A 16,590-nucleotide genomic window follows, 5' to 3' on the forward strand; every position below is an offset into this window, starting at 1 on the left:
GCAACAATATTTTATTGCCAGTTTCTGTGGAAATATCTTGAAGAAAGAACCTTCTTCTTTTCACACGTAAAGCATTGTGATGAGTTGAAAAGCACCCTTTACCTTTAAAATTATTATTTGTATGTATTGGTTTTCTGACTCTGAAATTTCAATTTTTTTTCTCAATGGAAGCGGGTAATAGCTCAAAAGCTGTGGTGTCTGTGAATTGGTCATGGGCAGTTTTAAATTATTAAGAAGGCAGAACTGAAGTGCCTGATGTATTTATTTTTTTCCTTTTAAAAGATAGCATAGTATGACAGACTTGTAATGAGAGCTGATATTCAAGGGGTATTGAGCACCTTCAGTTCTTATTAATGTTAAATAAGCAGGACACTTACCTGTTTCCATCTAAAAAACCTCCCCTCAGTCCTTTAAACTGTCTCTGCCTTGGGCTTGAGAGGCTCTGAATCTACAGTGTGGGAGGCTGAGCTGGCTGTTCAGTTCTTGATAATAAGAGTAACAGCTCTGCAAATGACTGCTTTTAATTTATAGTTCCTTTCAGTGACCATTGCAGATTCCAGGTCTCTGGGAAACATGTCATATATATTGGTGTATGTTCAAGTATTGTGTTTTTCTTCATGTTGATATATTTGACTATTGTTCTTTTGTCTCTGCTTTAGCAAGCTCCACTGCATTCATTTTAGCTCATGGGATACAAACAAGGAGTGGACAGTAGATATGCCAGAGGATGAAGACATTGAGGCTGTCTGTCTAGGTCAAGGCTGGGCTGCTTGTGCTACTAGTGCCTTGCTAGTTCGCGTGTTTACAGTTGGAGGAGTTCAGAAAGAGATCTTCAGTCTCCCAGGTCCAGTGGTGTCTATGGCGGGACATGGAGAGCAGTTGATGGTTATTTATCACAGAGGTAGTTTTCTCCCTTCTGTCTTTTTTTTGAACTGGGGTTATGTTTTCAATCCTCATCTGTTACTGGCTCCAAACACTCGTTAATTTGTACATAATTGCCAGAAATATTTTCTTATCTTCTTGATGATGCTTTTCCTTCTTACCTTCTTGATGATGCTTTTACAAGCACATCCATCACAACCCACAGATTTCTGACTTTTGACAGCAAAGCCTACACTTCATATTGGGATGCTTAGATTAACCTGTGGGGAAGGGGAGAATTTTATAACATGACATTAATACATTAAACCTGGATTTCAGATATGCCAGAATGAATTACTATGGGAAATCAAGGAAGCAGTTGTAATGCATGCTTTGTATGTCCAAAAAGACAAGTAGTTGTTTGTCTGACAGTGGTATTCATGAACAGCCCTGCATTAGAATTAGGTTTTGATTCAAAACTTAAATTTAGCCAAGAGACAAGATAATTCTTCTGTTTTCTAACATAGTCGTTGAACAACTTCTTCCTAGGTACTGGGTTTGATGGGGACCAGTGCCTTGGAGTACAGCTGATGGAGCTAGGAAAAAAGAAAGAACAAATTTTGCATGGAGACCCTCTTTCTCTTACAAAGAAATCCTATTTGACGTGGGTTGGATTCTCCGCAGAAGGTATGAAATACCAGCATGAATGATACTGAGAAATCTTGATGCTATAGGAGGGATTCTGGAGGAGAGTGTGGCTAATTAACGTCCTTTTAATAATGGTGATCTCGGGGTCTAGACCTTTTTTTTTTTTTTTTTTTTTCTCCCAGTCTCCTCAATGCCAAGCAAAAGTCTGCTTTTCTGTTCTTTTAATATATTTATCAATTTTTTTTAATTTTTCCACTATGAATAGAATACACTTGGATGTTATCAGAACTTTTTTTCCTGATTGGTTGCCCTGCACTGCAAAAAGAAATAAGCTGCACTAGTACACTGTAATAGTCATGTTCAAATATCTTGGCAAAATCTCCCTCATCGAAGTTAGTAGCTTGGGAGGGGGTTTTATGATAGCCAGAAAAATTAATTGTAAAATAGCTTATTTTCTTTGGGAATCTACTGAAGTAATAGGAACTTGATTTTTTCATAAAAAGTTTGAAATTTGAACTTGTCAGTTGACTAGCAGGTGTGTTGACTGTCAGAAGGTGGCGCATCTTTCTAAGGAAACTAGTTTTTCCCAGCTAGGTAGTACAGCTTGGGTGAGAGGATGTCGTATTTGAGCTCAAAACCGTCGTTTCCAAGCTGTGTCCAACAGTTCAGACTTACTCGTGTTGTTATTAGTTGCCTGTCGGAATAATTGTTTTCATTTGTAACAAACAGGTACCCCCTGTTATGTGGATTCTGAGGGAATTGTACGGATGTTGAACCGAGGAGTTGGGAATACTTGGATTCCAGTGTGTAACACCAGAGAGCATTGCAAAGGAAGATCTGATCATTATTGGGTAGTTGGGATCCATGAAAATCCCCAGCAACTCAGGTCAGATATTTCACAAGGAAGTACTTTGCTTGTCTTGGTTTTAAATTACAGAGCACTTCCTACTAACACAAGCTAGAAACAACTTTTACTAAAACAGGTGGCAAGTAAATATGCACAGTGAATGATCTAGTTCATAAATGTAATTCTGCATGGATGTTTCATTACTAAATTGGTTTTGAATAAACTCGTTAATGAGTTTTATAATTTTCAACTGGCTAATTGTGGCTTTTTGGCGTGGCTAACAGGCATGAACACTTTATTATGAAATCACACGTTTCAGATGCAGACACATTCATAAGACTGCATTTTGCTAGAGAAACCTACTAAAAAGTTATGGCTGCTGTCAAGAATCTGCTTCTGCTGTTGATGGGTTTGGGGTGGTCGGGTTTGGTTAGTTTTTTATTATTTTTTGCAATGTTTTCCCCTTTTGTCCCTTTGAGAAGAATGCAATCCTGTAACTGATCTTCATCATTAGGCATAGATAAATCAAAACTGTCATTATTTTAATATTTAAACTGTTGCCATGAAGGATTTTGTGTGTAAAATTGCTGAAATATTTAGCTGAGAGTTAGCCATTATTGTATAAAATGTGATACTAGTGATGTTCTGTTTCTATTTATGGTAACACACCTCCTGGTTGTTTAGTTGCTGAGATTTTTTTGTAGTCCTCTTCATTCAGTGATCTGTGTCCTTTTCCTACAGGACAGAATCCAGCAGCTCCCATGTTTTACTGAAATTTATACTCTTCTACTTTGCTAGTCATATGCAATTGTGGAGGCTGGTGGGAGATGGCATTTTATTTAAATTTATGTGACAGCCTTTTTAATCCTTTGTTTTTTTTGTAATAAGGGAAATAATTTGATGTCACTGGTAAATGTCAATTTCCTGTCTGTTTCTTCCTCCAAATCATTAAATAGTGTTGGCCTCTAGAAAATTCACCAAAAATGTGCAGCACATGTGACATTGTGAGCCTGTCATCATGGTGGTTTTTTTTTTCCTTCTACTCCTAGAAAGAGGGTGCTACTCTGAGTTGCAAAGAGCATTTTATTCCAAGCCACTAGCATATTAAAAATAAGAAGGGGGAGGGTTGTTGTAGAAACACATTATGCCTTAACACAGATAGCCAGAACACTAACGCTTCCTGTTCGTGGTGGGTTTTTTCTTTTTTCTTTTTTTTTTTTTTTTTCCTCCTAGTGTCTGAAACAGTAGTTTATAAAACCAGACATTTTTGTCAATGCTGCATTGGTGCTGCTGGAAATACAGCTCTTCCCCAATCAATGTTTTGCTTAAGTGTTTGTTACCAGAAAGTGCTAGTCTAAATATAAAGAAACAATAAGCCTGTTCTTTTAGTATATGCTTATCTGTTTCACCCCTCCCTCCCCCCTTTTTTTTTGGCCCCACTGCGTGTCTGAGCACAGCGCTCTCCTTATGAAGTGTACAACCCCTCATCAGAAAAAATGGTAGACATGACTGCACTTATTCCAGTGGTCTTAAGTTGTTCAGTAGTTTCTGATTTTAATAAATTGCATTTACATTTTGTAGTAGCTATTAAGTCCTGTATTGCATGAGATGGAGAGCTGTGTCTGTTATGTGCCACATTTGCAGTTTCTAGTGTGAACACGAGCAGCATGTGCTTTGCTGGTTTTAAAATATTTTATTGGTTGCAATGCATTATAAAAGGTTATTTTTACAATCTTAGATATTGCTATATTTAAGTCAGTAATTTAATTGCTACTTTTTTAAAGAACAAATCCTCTTCAAGTGTCTTGCTGCTTAGGAGACATGATTTAGATGTAGAACAACTGGTGACTGTGTTTTGATTGTATGTGGGTTTTGTTTCCTTGCACAGGTGTATTCCCTGTAAAGGAGCCAGATTCCCTCCTACGCTACCACGGCCTGCTGTAGCAATATTATCTTTTAAACTTCCTTATTGTCAAGTTACGACAGAAAAGGGACAGATGGAGGTATGGAATAGTGTTGAGTCCACAGCTGATAGTCTCAGATGTCCCCATAGTAGGGATTATACAAGATTCCTATTGATCATCTCTACTATGAGGATAGTACAAACTCCAGTAAGACAGTGTGGTTAAGGAGGTTATTTGGGTTCAGTGTTTTCTGTAGCTTGTTTGATTTGGTTCAGTTCATAACTGTTTCTAGGAGAATACAAGATAAAGCTGCTAGAGCTGATGCAAGGTCGTATTTCCATAGTCTGTTTCTGACCAATGAAGTCTTTCTCACTCTTTTTTATTTTTTATTTTTTTTTTTTTTTGTGGGTAGCGGTTAATGTTCTAGTAAGCACCAGATTTTGGGATCCAGATCAAGACCACCTTGAATGTGCCTGGTTTTTAGGCATAACAAAGTTTCTGGAAGATCTATTTTTGAATTATATACGAAGTACTCAAATTCATGTAATCACTCTGAAAACATAGGCCTTCTGGCTTGGCTTATTTTCTTAAGGTAGAGGCTGGCTGAAGCAAGATGTACCTGCAGAGAACTTCTAAAAGAATATCTGTATGTATTCTTCAGGGTTTTTTTTAATAGATTTAAAGATTTCAGTCTTGTGGTGTTCGGGTGTATTGCACAAAATAGAAATGAACACAAAATTCTAACCTCAACCTTAGAGATGGTTTAATGGTGTTTGAAATTCATTCTCTTTTGGTTGAAGTGTAGATAAAAAATTTCAATAATAATACTTTGTAATTTTTAATTAATTCTCGTGAATTCAGTTCAAGTCTTTGTGCTTTATCTGATGGAGTATGCCTTCCAGCCCTGCCCACTACCCTCCCCACCACCACCACCACCACCCCCCCCCCCCCAAAAAAAAAGAGGAAAATGCCAAGAACTATTAATTTTAGCTTGAGGGAATATGTATTTCTATGTAGGTAAAGCAGCAGATTATTCCAGTACATCTGATGTAAACGTACTGGTTTTGAGTAAGTTTATAATTTTTTTGTAACAAGGCTAACCTGGTCTAATAGCCATACCAGCATTTTGCTGAACAAGAGTTATATTTTCTGTTTGCCTGTCTCACAGATAATGTGTACTCCTGCAGTCACTGAGTTATTCTGGAATACTTCTAATTTGCTGTGGGACAGAAGTTATAAGATAAAATAATCAACTTGTTCTAGAATTGTCTGCCCTGCTAGCGTACTAGTGAACATGTAGGTCTCATCCTGCTAAAAACCTGTAATATAAATGGAATTTGACATATATGGTGACTGTTTGGATCAGTTTGTATATGGATGGTCATTAGTGTGGTCTGTTTTTTCCTCAGCAGGCATTGGCTTTTAAAGAGAATTGTTTACCCCTCACCCTCATTGTAACATGGAAGAAACATTTAAGAATAAGTGGATAAAATATGTTGGGCGTTATGTTGTGGGCTGTCTTGTCCCCTCTGATCTCCAGCGCACATCTTTCTCCCTTTTTCAGGAACAGTACTGGCGTTCTGTTGTATTCCTTAACCATGTGGATTACTTATTGAAAAACGGCTATGAAATTGATGAAAATGCTAAAAGTCAGTCAGTGAAAGAACAGCAGGAACTTCTAATGAAGCTCTTTGCCGTAAGTACAAATAAACAAAAACTAGAAAGAATTTCTGAGACGTTATTTTGATGTAAATTTTGAAGTGATTCCTCATATTAGAAGTCTGGGTAGTGACTGGCAATCTGGCTAGTTCACAGACTATGATGAAGTGGACTGCAGTTAATATTGCTTATCAGTATAAAGGGTGGGAGGAAGACGGAAGAAAAAAAAAGTTTTTCTTTTGCTATGAAGCTTGTGCTTGTTGGTGGCTTGTCTTTATTCATTCACTCCACCAAGACCATAATATTCAGGTCCTAGAGTCTGGAGACAGCTATGTAACTGCAGTGTGTAACTCCCAAGGCTTTTTTTCTTTCAGCTTTCTTGTAAGCTGGAGCGTGAATTTCGTTGTGTGGAACTTGCTGACCTCATGACACAAAACGTTGTGAATTTAGCTATCAAGTATGCTTCTCGCTCTCGAAAACTAAATTTAGCTCAGCGACTTAATGAAATGGCTGCAGAAAAAGTGAGTGAGTTGGCAACAGCACCAGAAGATGAAGAGGATTTCCGAAAGCACTTGAATGCTGGGTAACACAAACTTCTATGATTAAAAAACTGGGAACATTTTTACAGATCTATTAGTATTTTGGTCCAGTTGATGCACTTTTCTGGACCACAGTTTGTAATTTGTATTTGTTACGAAGTGACAGTCTGTGTTGCTCTGCTTATAAATTGTACATATAAAATAGTACATCCCTGCTGATATCCTGTGAGACACTTACATACCAGGATACAAACACAAAGGGAAATATCTCCACTCTTTGCTTACTGTATATCTGTGTTTAACAGCTACCGAGCCAAAGCAAACTCCAATCAAACCAAGTTGCTCTGATTGGAATTTTATTCATGTCATGCCCCCCTGCCCCTTGTGCTGGTTAGGTTATTTAACTCTGACCTGTTTTTTTTCCTCTTTGTCTCGGTCTCTATCTCACTTCATTCCAAAACCATCTAAAAATCCTTTTATCTTTCTCCAGCCCTCCTCTCTTTCAGTGTCCCATCACAGTGTATCCTATTTAGTCTTACTCCCTCCTAACTAATCCCAGCTCTTCAAAGCTAAGAAAATATTACAGGTTTGCTTTGCGTTTTTTCTCCTCTGTATCTGTGCTATCTAACTTCCCTCTCCTACTTGCATCTGCTTTGCAAAGCATGATGAGGCAAAAGATGTGTGTGTGGGGGGTGTTTGATGGTGTTTTGGGTTTTTTTTATGTTGCTTTTTGTTTGGTTTTGGTTTTGTGTATTTTTTTTAATATAGACCATGCAGAAGAGCTGTGTTCTCGCTTGGCCTCTGGGTGGTACAGCTATAAAGAAAATAGATGCCAACCACCAGTCTGATAGTGCAGAAATGTCTTCCTATAACAATTTCCTGTATGAAGTTTGGAACCTCTTTAAGCAAGAGGAAGTGATAAGTCCCTGAACTTCTCTAGCCTTTCCCTTATTCTTCTGTATGAAATGGCACATTCAAAACTCATTTCTAAATGCTCTAACTTGTTCTTCTGGATCACACATGAAAGCTGTAATCCTGTGGCTGCAACTTTGGCCACTCTGAGGGTTAAAATTCATCACAATTGCTATATTGTTCTTGATGCCAGAGTAATCGAATACTGATGTTCTGGTTGAAAGAAATTAACCTGTTGTTTACGTATACGCAGATTTTAGTGATCAGCAAAGATTAGGAGGAGAATGCAAGAAATGTAGATGCTACTATACTGGGAATTTAGCAAATAGTCAGATTAAACATAAAACTTGCTGCCCAGACTGAAAATATGTATCCATGATACCACCTGTGTATTTATTCATGTATGCAGAAAAGTAATCTAGCATCACTTATGATGTTGGAGGTTTAAATGGAAATTACAGGAGTTGTTTTATGCTTGCATTTGTATTTGCAGCAAAGTGTTCTGGCAACAATAGCGATGCACTCTGAAGGCTGCTGCTTCTGTTCAGGTGCTGGCTTTTGTGTGTGGAGCTGTTGGAAGGCCAGTGCAGATACTTTTAGCTGAGTGTGAATTTCAGGCTGTTTCATAGCCGTGTGTGGTCTGTCTTAAAACTACATCAGTACCACTTCAGGTGACTGCAGTTGGTGTTTCAGAGTGAAGTGGTTAATTAGTCTTTATTTTCTTTTTGTAATCATCGCTGTTTAATCAGGGGTATAATGCAAATAGATGACAAATGTTGTTGTTCTTATTTCCTAAATTAGGTAAGTTAGCTTTCCATTGTTCCAGTTTTCTTTCTCAATGTGTTGACCACTTTCTGATGAATTCCTTCCATTTAGTTACAGGAGCTCTGCCACAGAGTGGAGTCGGCTGCCAGTCAGAAATGTTCAGCAGGACCAAGAAATGGAAGATGCTGAGGAAACTGGTGCCTATGAGGAAGCAGAAGAAACACCAGAAGTACAGGAACAGAGTAAGAAAAATGTATACTCAGAATAGGCTGGAAGCTATCTAGATGTCTCTTTCACAGACTTAATAAGGAATTCTGGAAAACTCTCAGATAACTTGTCGTTTGGATAACTTGGCTATGCAGACAAAGGGTTTTCTGTCTCTGGTTTTGGTTTTGTTCCATTGACTTAAAATTTAGGAAAGACAGGCGCCGCACCTGTCACAAGGCACAGCAAGTGAGCTACAGGAGGTTTGGTTTAGAAGCCATTTAGGTAAATAATCCTATTTATTTCACTGAATTTTGAAACTGCAGCTGTAGCAGGGGCTAGGTTTTCTGTTACCTGGTTAGAACAGGTATGGTAGTTTCTGATCTGTCTGTCTTGGTGTTGACATGAACAAATGCACAGGAATAATGGAGTGACATGCAGTAATCCTGCCTCTGAGCTTCCTGTTACCTGGAATTCCCTGTGGGAGATGAGTGGCAGTGCCTACCTGAGAGAGGGGGTTCATATTCCAGGTTGTGCCTGCATTTGCTGCAGAGATACAAGTTTAATGTGTGTCATCTGCTCTGTTGCAGTTTGCTTATGCGTTGTACTTAGTAACTGTTTGAGGGACTCTTGGGGAGTTTTTCCTGTTGTCTGTTACTATTTATAATGGACTGGGTTACTTTATGAAATGGTTACTTTTTCAGCTCAGATCTTGCAGGAGTTGAATGGATAGACAAGTAATTTGCTGGGCACACTTTAAGGAATAAGTATACAACTCAAGTTAAGTCTAGGTAGAGAACAGATGGTTTTGTAAAATTATGTACAATTTGAAAATGAAAACTCATGCTTTAAAATATAGATTGCTTTACTATAACTTACTTGTCTCTTTGGGGTTTTGTTTTTAAATAAGTTATACTGTTAGATTTTATGCACTTAAATATGTACCCCTTTCTTTTTTCTGAAGGGCCAAATCCTTTCTCCAAAGGTGTCACTTCAGCAGAGGTGACTACTCCGAAGTCCGGTGAGTAAATCTCTGTTTATTCCAGGAGGAGAACTTTGTTGTGCTTCATGACATCTGCTCCTGTTTTTATGCTCTGTTCTCCTGTTAGTACTAAAATCTGGTGCATAACACTGTTGTCAAGTGGTAGCTTGCACTGACTGTTGTTTGGATGTTTTTAAGAGGTTCCCTATTCCTGCTGATGTCTTCATTACCTTTATGATGTGGCATAACACTGTTCTGATTGCCTTAGCTGTGCCAAATGATGAATCGGCTGTCTGCCTGGCTGCGTCATGAAGGCATTCTTTAGGAGAGGGGAGAAATGAGACAAATCATCAGTTGATTTGTTTTACTAACTGCAGGCACATTTACTGGTTGCACTTACAAGGCAGAGTGGGTAACTGTCTTCAAACTGTGAGTCTGAGCAGGCAGGGGCAGAACGTGACCTCTTACTGCTTCTTGCTTCTTCCCTCCTGCCAGCCCCCTAGCAAGAATAATAGGAGTGGAAACGGATTTGGGAGTGGAGGAAGTGCTGGGTCTTCCTGTAGATTTGTATTGTAAGCTGTTGGTCCTGTGTGGCATTTCTGATGACTAATAGTAGCTGAGCATGTACAGTATAACCTTCACAGGGCTATTTAAGTGCTTTCTCTTTGTCCGACCACTTTCAAGCCTGGTGGGAACTTCTCTTCTTTGGGGTGGAATACTTGATGTCTTTGATGTAGTTGTCCTCTTCAATTTTCAATGAACAGAGGCTGAAACACGCACAATGAGTGTTAGCCTTGTTCTTTGGAAATTAGGCTAATGTTGTTTCATCTACTCATCTAAAATGTGCACATTGCTTCATAGATTTATGGGAGTGTGTGTGTACACACGCGTGCATTTTTACGTTTGTGTTTTTTTTTTTTATTTCCTATTAAATAGCTGTAATTGTGTCAAGCAGCCAAGGACGAGTGAATCCCTTTAAGGTAAGAATTTTGCAGCTGGTTTGATCGCGGTGTTCTTAAAATTATGACAGATTATTATAGCTGAAGCTTACATTATAACTATGACTGATATCTTGGAGGGACAGAGGAGAGGAGAACATGACGCAAAAGAAATGAAGTGTTTGTTTATTTGTTTTCCTAGGTGTCACCTAACAGAAAGGACCCAGTGGTCCCCTCAGCAAATGTTCTAGACACTATGAGTAAATACCCAAAGAAAACTTCTTTGTCTAGCAGTCGAGCTGTAAACAAGCAGAACCCTCCAGTTATAAAGCCTCTGATTCCCAAACCTAAGTCCAAGCAGGTAATGTTTCTGGTCTCTTTACATTGTAGAACATTGCAAAGAACAGTAAATTGAATTTTACAAGCTTTTGTCAAGTATGAAACCCTGATGATTGAGTAAAGCATCTTAGATGGCAAAATGCATTTAAGCGTACCGCAAAAACTATAAAGGTACCTAAAAGAGCAAAAAAAAAAAAATAAAAAAAAAAAAAAAAGAAAACTAGTTGTGAAAATTACGTTCTGCACTAAATTGTGTGCTTTTATTTTAAGTAGTGTTAACAAAATATCTGCTATGCTGAAATTGAATGGATTAGATGCTGTATTAATGCAAGTGATGATTATGTCTTTAGGAAAGGCTTGGGTTTTTTTAGGGTGCATGGTGTCTGAGAGTGAGGTGTTCTTATGTTTTTGTTTTTGTTTTTTTTTTTAAAAAAACACCTTAATTTCTATAGGCTTTAGCAGCTTCCTTCTTCCAAGCTCGTACACCTACATCTAGTGAAAAAACAGTGGAAGAAAGAGAAGAAAAAACAGGAAATGATTCCCATCAAGTTAAAGTCACTGCACAGCAGAACACTGAGAATGGAAGGTGAGCAGACGCTTGCATCTCAGTGCTGTATTTCAGTTTTGATAGAATAACAAGTCCAAAACCTACTTCATTTCTGACAACATTGGACTGGCCAAAGTAGCTAACACTTCAATTTTGATGTTCTGCTTGCAAGTTGTCACATCTGTGAACCCCCTTCAGAAATCTAGTAGACTGCTACTTATACCACACATATTATCAAACAAACCTGCATAAAATGCATCGGTTGAATTTCCAGATTGCCTCATTACAAACACAGGGAAAAGCATTCTGTCCGTTAAATCTTTCCCAGTGTACATGGCAGTGTTATTCAAAGTAGAAGTTTTGCATCAGACTGAGTCGAATGTATAAGTGAATAATAAATGAACAATGCAAAATGTGATTTTTGGGGCTCTAAGCAATGATTTTTGCTTTGATACCTGTTATGCATTTGATAATAATGACCTTTGAATGATAAATGAAACCATGCTGCTGTGCCAGTTCCAGGTGTAGGAAACACTTGAAGTTTAAACATCTCTAGCAAATCTCAAAGGAAGCCTGAAAACTAAGGGTTTTATGTGAAAGTGTAAAAGCTTTATTTTAGTGTGTTTTTTAAAAAAGAAAACAACAAAAAACTTATATGACCTTAGGAGCACATCTCTTCCCAGCTAAGACTCTCATCTATCTTGTTCCTCTGGAGTAGATGTATTTTCTAACAATCCAAGTCCTTATGAAACTTGCATTATTATAATAGTGTTACATTTAGACTTCTTTTAACTGAGGAAGATGAAGGTAATTATTATTCATTTGGACTAGCGTTCTTTTCATTAACATTTACAGATAGTGTTCTAAAACAAGTGGCAAGGAGAATTGTGAAAAGGATTAGCTGAAATATGCTAATACATGCTGTATTTTCAGGGTGATGGAACCCTGTCAGAAAGGAAGAAAACCATTATGCTTTGTCATTCTAAAACTGAAATGTTAATCTCCATATATATCAGTTTTAATAAAAATGCCTGACTTAGTCTTGCCTTGTCAGCATCTTCTCTGAGCATACTGCAGCAGAAGAGAGCTGACTGCTGACTATATATGTCTTTTTATTTCAAGAACAAAAAAATCCAGTTAGGTGGTGTTTAGAAATGTTGGTTTGGGGGATATGGTTTTCCTATGACCTTCTTAAACAGACAATCTCTGTGTGGTTGTTTTAGGCCAAAGACAGGATTCCAGATGTGGCTAGAAGAGAACAGAGCAAACATTTTGACAGATAATCCTGATCTGAATGAAGCAGAAGTAATAAAAGAAGGCATGAGTCGATTTAGAATACTGTCGTCAGAGGAAAGAATGGTAACCCTTGGTTATTTTCGATTAGGAATTTTTTTTTCTTTAAATTCCACTGTTCTCCATCTTCATGGGCTTCGATTTTGAGTTGGGCCAGGCTCTACAACATACACTTTATGAAAATATAACTGTCTGAATAATAAGTAATAGCAGAAAGCAGCTTTTCTGAAGTGAGGCATGTGAGAAAAATGTAACCGATGAAGAAATAACAAAAGAGAAGGGAAGGAGTTAAAAGTGATGTAGCCAAACTGAATTCATTGAGACTTAAATTTGTTCTAAGATTTTTTTGTGTTTCTTATTTGTCCAGAAATACAATTAAGAGCTTCAATTTCATATACAGGCTGAAATATATAGAAGTATAGTTTTGAAGGAGAATGTTGTTAGAAAAAAGGTAAGCGAGGAAATTGTTCCTACCTTGATCCTTGTAAGTTCTTAACAGGAATTATTTCAGTGCCTCCCTAGAATCAGAGAAATAAGGTGTATGAAATGAAGTGGTGAGTTTTGTGGCCTAATCTGTAGTTTTCTGTTTAATTATGTGCTTTCTTCAAAGGTGTGGACTGAGAAGGCAAAAAGAGGATCAGTTAGTGATTTGGCAGAAGATAAAAAGCGAAAGCGTCCCACAACTGATGAAGATGAAGTGAAAAAGGACCAGGAACAGAAATCGGAGGACTCAAATATATCCAAAAAAACAAAGCCTTTAGATCGATCTACCAATGTCAGATTGTCAGCTTTTGCATTCAAGCAGAGCTAAACAATGTGGTACCTTCTCAGTGTCTGTTTTCTGAAAATATTAGGTAGCTCTGTATCGAGAAATTTGCTACTGTGCTCAAAGAGCACTAGCAAAAGAAAAAAAGTACCTTGCTCCAAATAGTCTTTTAGAAAGTATTTTATTATCAGTTCTTGAGGGAAATGTTGAATCCACTTTCCCCAATCTTCTGCAAATTACTAGTATGAAGCTTGATAGCAAAACTAATACCAAGGAACCCTGTTACCTAGAAGCACAGTTCCACACAGTGTTGTGTAGCTGTGTGCCTCATACTTGTAATATTTGATGCTAAATACAGATTAATTATTCTGAGGAGGATGAACTATGTCCCAGAGCTGTTCTGTGGTTTTAAAGAGGTGAAGTAATGGCTTCTATGCCTTTCCTCCTGCCGGCTGCAACCACTTGTAAGAGAAAGGTGCTCAAGGAAGTGGGGGCGAGGGGAGGATAGCTTAACATGTTGCTGGTGTTCAGCTGCATTTTCAACACTTGTGGCTGTGATGAGGGCAGAGATCAGCCTGATACAGGCAGGGAGAGAAAACCAGGGCAGAAGCTGAATTAGGAAGGTCAGGTGTGCAAAAATGAGTCCTTCCAGGCTGTGCAAATGTACTTTCCCAGTCTGTGCCTCAGCAGGGTCCAGAAAGTGCTCAGAACTTGAAAATATCTGTATTGTTTCATGTAATTTTTTTTTTAAATAAAATGTGAATGTTTCTTTGTTTAAGGGTGGCCTTCTTTGCCGTTTTTTGTAATTAAACTGACTTTTACCTACAAGTCATAAGGCAGTTGTATTTACCCTTCTCTGAAGAAAAGGCAGTATGTCTAATAAATGTATTTGAAACAAATTTTGAATTCTCTTTTTAAGAAAAGGCAAAATATTTTAACTCTTTAGCATAACAACTGAGACTGAAGAGTTCTCTTTTTTGGGGGGGAGTGGGGAGGGTTTGCACATCCTTTCATTGTTTGCCTTTTTTATTCCTCTTTGTATTATTACTGAAAAGGCCAATGACTCTTCATTTAAAACGTATTCTTAACATTGAATTTTGTAGACTGAATATTCAGTGAGATTTCTAGAAAAGCTACTACATCTCAGTGCAAAAGGCATTCTGCTAGACTTTGAGCAATTGTTGCAGGTCGTTTTGGAGAAAAGAGCTCTTGTTTTCACTGTATGAAGAAAAGAAAATGAATCCCACACCATCACCACCAAAACCTCAAACAAAAACTGGAGGTCATGATGTCAGCCAGGGGTGGTAAATAGAAATGGAGAAAAACCTGAGGACCTGTCACTTTGAATGTTTTTTCTCGTCCATGGTTCTTTTCTTACAGGTATTATTTGTTTCATGCTGATAGTAGACAGCAAGTAATAATGAATATAAGTAATAATTATTTTTTTAACTGACATCATGCAGGATGTTCAGGAGAATAGTGGCATATTGTAGTGATTTTTCTGTATTTGGAAAGAAATGATTGTATCAGAGACTGGAATTCATTTTTAGGCAGTAAAGCATATTTCCACATTCGGGTGTGTTGGAGAAAAATGGAATTGGATTGGTAAGAAAAACATCCTGATAGCAAAAACACCATGGGCTTGGTCAACTGCATAATATTTTCTCTCTGCTAGGTTAGGTGGTTCTGGTGATGACTGGAGCATCGTGGCCATGGTGCTGAGAGATGAGGTGGGTGTGAGTGGATGCTCTTTCTTTTCAACTACATACACATAATCCATATTCCCTTGAGCTGCCCGCCAGGTGCCCTTTCTGCAGGCCCAATACAAGAAGTCAAGTCACCTGCAGTAACGAGCTCTTTGAGTGACTCTTCAGGGCTTCTATCTAAAAGCTGCATAAAATTTCTAGAGCAAGATATTTATGTAGAAGCTAGTTGTGCTTCCCGATGTTGGGGCCATGTTGGCACGCCGTTCCTGCTGTGCAGGCTGTGCTTTGCTTCAAACTGCAGGCACAAATCCGGTATGGTTCCCGTCCTGCGGCAGAGGCGGGTGGACATCCACTGCTGCAAACAGCTGGTCCTGCAATGCAGCCAAAGTCCTTTTGGCTCCTGTAGTTTATTTGGGATGTTTCCTGGTTCCTTCTGTGAGCGCTGGGCTTTGCAGTCGTGTAGCTCTTCGGAACAAACACGGCAAAGGTCTGTTTAAAGGGAGGCTCCTGCATTTAGTGGCTGGTTTCACGGAAATCCCTGGGGATGTTTGGTATCATCCTGTGTGTGGCTTGTTCCTGTTTGCTTTCCTCCTGCTTAATTTTTCATGGATATTTGTGGCCTTCATCAGGCCCAATGTCCACAGCCTTGGGCTCCCGGTCTGGGTCTCGCTGCTGCTCCCCTGGCTGGCTAGAAGTGGCAAAACTGTTTCTGACATCAGACTTGAAATTTTGCATTGGAGCTGTGAAATCGCACAGCTGTGTCAGTGGCTGCAATGGTGATTGCAGCAGTGATTTTTAATTACGGCAGCTGCTGCTGCCTATGGCAATGAAATAACCAACCAACAGGGGCTATTAAGATCATGGAAGCAAGTACCTGGCTGCTTTTATGCTGGGAGGATCATCTCCCACTAGGCTGCTCTTATGTTTGTTTCATCAAAGGTGGGTTTTGCTCTATTACACAGCTCTGGGCAGAGCTACAAATAGATGCTCCATCACCTGGAGCCTTCCGTGGAGCTGTACCGAGCCAGCTGGGCACGGGGCGCGCTCATCCAGCGAAAAGCACTGGCAGGACAGTGCTATCTATAACTTTCAATTCAGGTGGAAGTGAAATGCCAAACCAAAAATGAGCAGAAAACATGGCATGGGTTTTCAAGTAAAAACAGTTAAATCTCTGCTAGCTGGGTTTTGGGGTTTTTTTTGGGTTTTTTTGTTTGTTTGTTTGTTTTTAAAGATGCGCCCTGAATAATTTAATAGAATTCCACTGGAGTCTTCAGAAATGCTTGTTTGTCCAGAATTTGCCATCTTTCTGTTGGAAAACCAGGTCTTTTAGAAAAGCCAACCTGGAAACTGTGTCAAAGAACCTGCCTGATGTCGATTACTCTGACCATGCTCAGAAATACAGCGAGGGGGGATTGCCCTGTGGGAACAGCCGATCTTTGGATGAGATTTGAAAGGCTCCAGCTACTGACCCACTGCCAGGGCTCTGCTGTTTTCTGTCCCCGCGTTGTGGCGCCGAAAAGCTTTGCTGTGCCTAACCCCAACCCCAACTCCCCCCCCTAATTACTGCCATTCCTCTTCAAACCCCAGAAACACAAAGCACCTTCTCTTTCTTGCTCTGTCTCTGCGCCTGCCGTCCTCTCCTGTTCAGTTGCATTATTTGAGCTTAAAAAAATAAATCCC

At 38.9% G+C, this 16,590-nt stretch overlaps 1 protein-coding gene across 1 annotated transcript in view; it reads left to right on the forward strand.

Annotated features, from left to right (window-relative positions):
- The window catches only part of WDHD1 (WD repeat and HMG-box DNA binding protein 1), a 29,937-nt gene extending 15,955 nt beyond the window's left edge, over window positions 1-13,982 (forward strand). Inside the window, exons 14-26 of the mRNA XM_040601675.1 lie at window positions 660-901; window positions 1,411-1,548; window positions 2,239-2,395; window positions 4,245-4,359; window positions 5,825-5,956; window positions 6,294-6,502; window positions 8,247-8,377; window positions 9,304-9,360; window positions 10,258-10,301; window positions 10,462-10,620; window positions 11,051-11,184; window positions 12,369-12,504; window positions 13,049-13,982. Of these exons, the coding sequence (XP_040457609.1) occupies window positions 660-901; window positions 1,411-1,548; window positions 2,239-2,395; window positions 4,245-4,359; window positions 5,825-5,956; window positions 6,294-6,502; window positions 8,247-8,377; window positions 9,304-9,360; window positions 10,258-10,301; window positions 10,462-10,620; window positions 11,051-11,184; window positions 12,369-12,504; window positions 13,049-13,249 (1,855 nt within the window). The 3' untranslated portion in view covers window positions 13,250-13,982. The remainder of the gene's footprint in view (window positions 1-659; window positions 902-1,410; window positions 1,549-2,238; window positions 2,396-4,244; window positions 4,360-5,824; window positions 5,957-6,293; window positions 6,503-8,246; window positions 8,378-9,303; window positions 9,361-10,257; window positions 10,302-10,461; window positions 10,621-11,050; window positions 11,185-12,368; window positions 12,505-13,048) is intronic.
- The last annotated feature ends 2,608 nt before the right edge of the window (window positions 13,983-16,590 follow it).

This window comes from Falco naumanni, chromosome 7, assembly GCF_017639655.2.
Source record: "Falco naumanni isolate bFalNau1 chromosome 7, bFalNau1.pat, whole genome shotgun sequence".
NCBI classification, from domain to species: Eukaryota; Metazoa; Chordata; class Aves; order Falconiformes; family Falconidae; genus Falco; species Falco naumanni.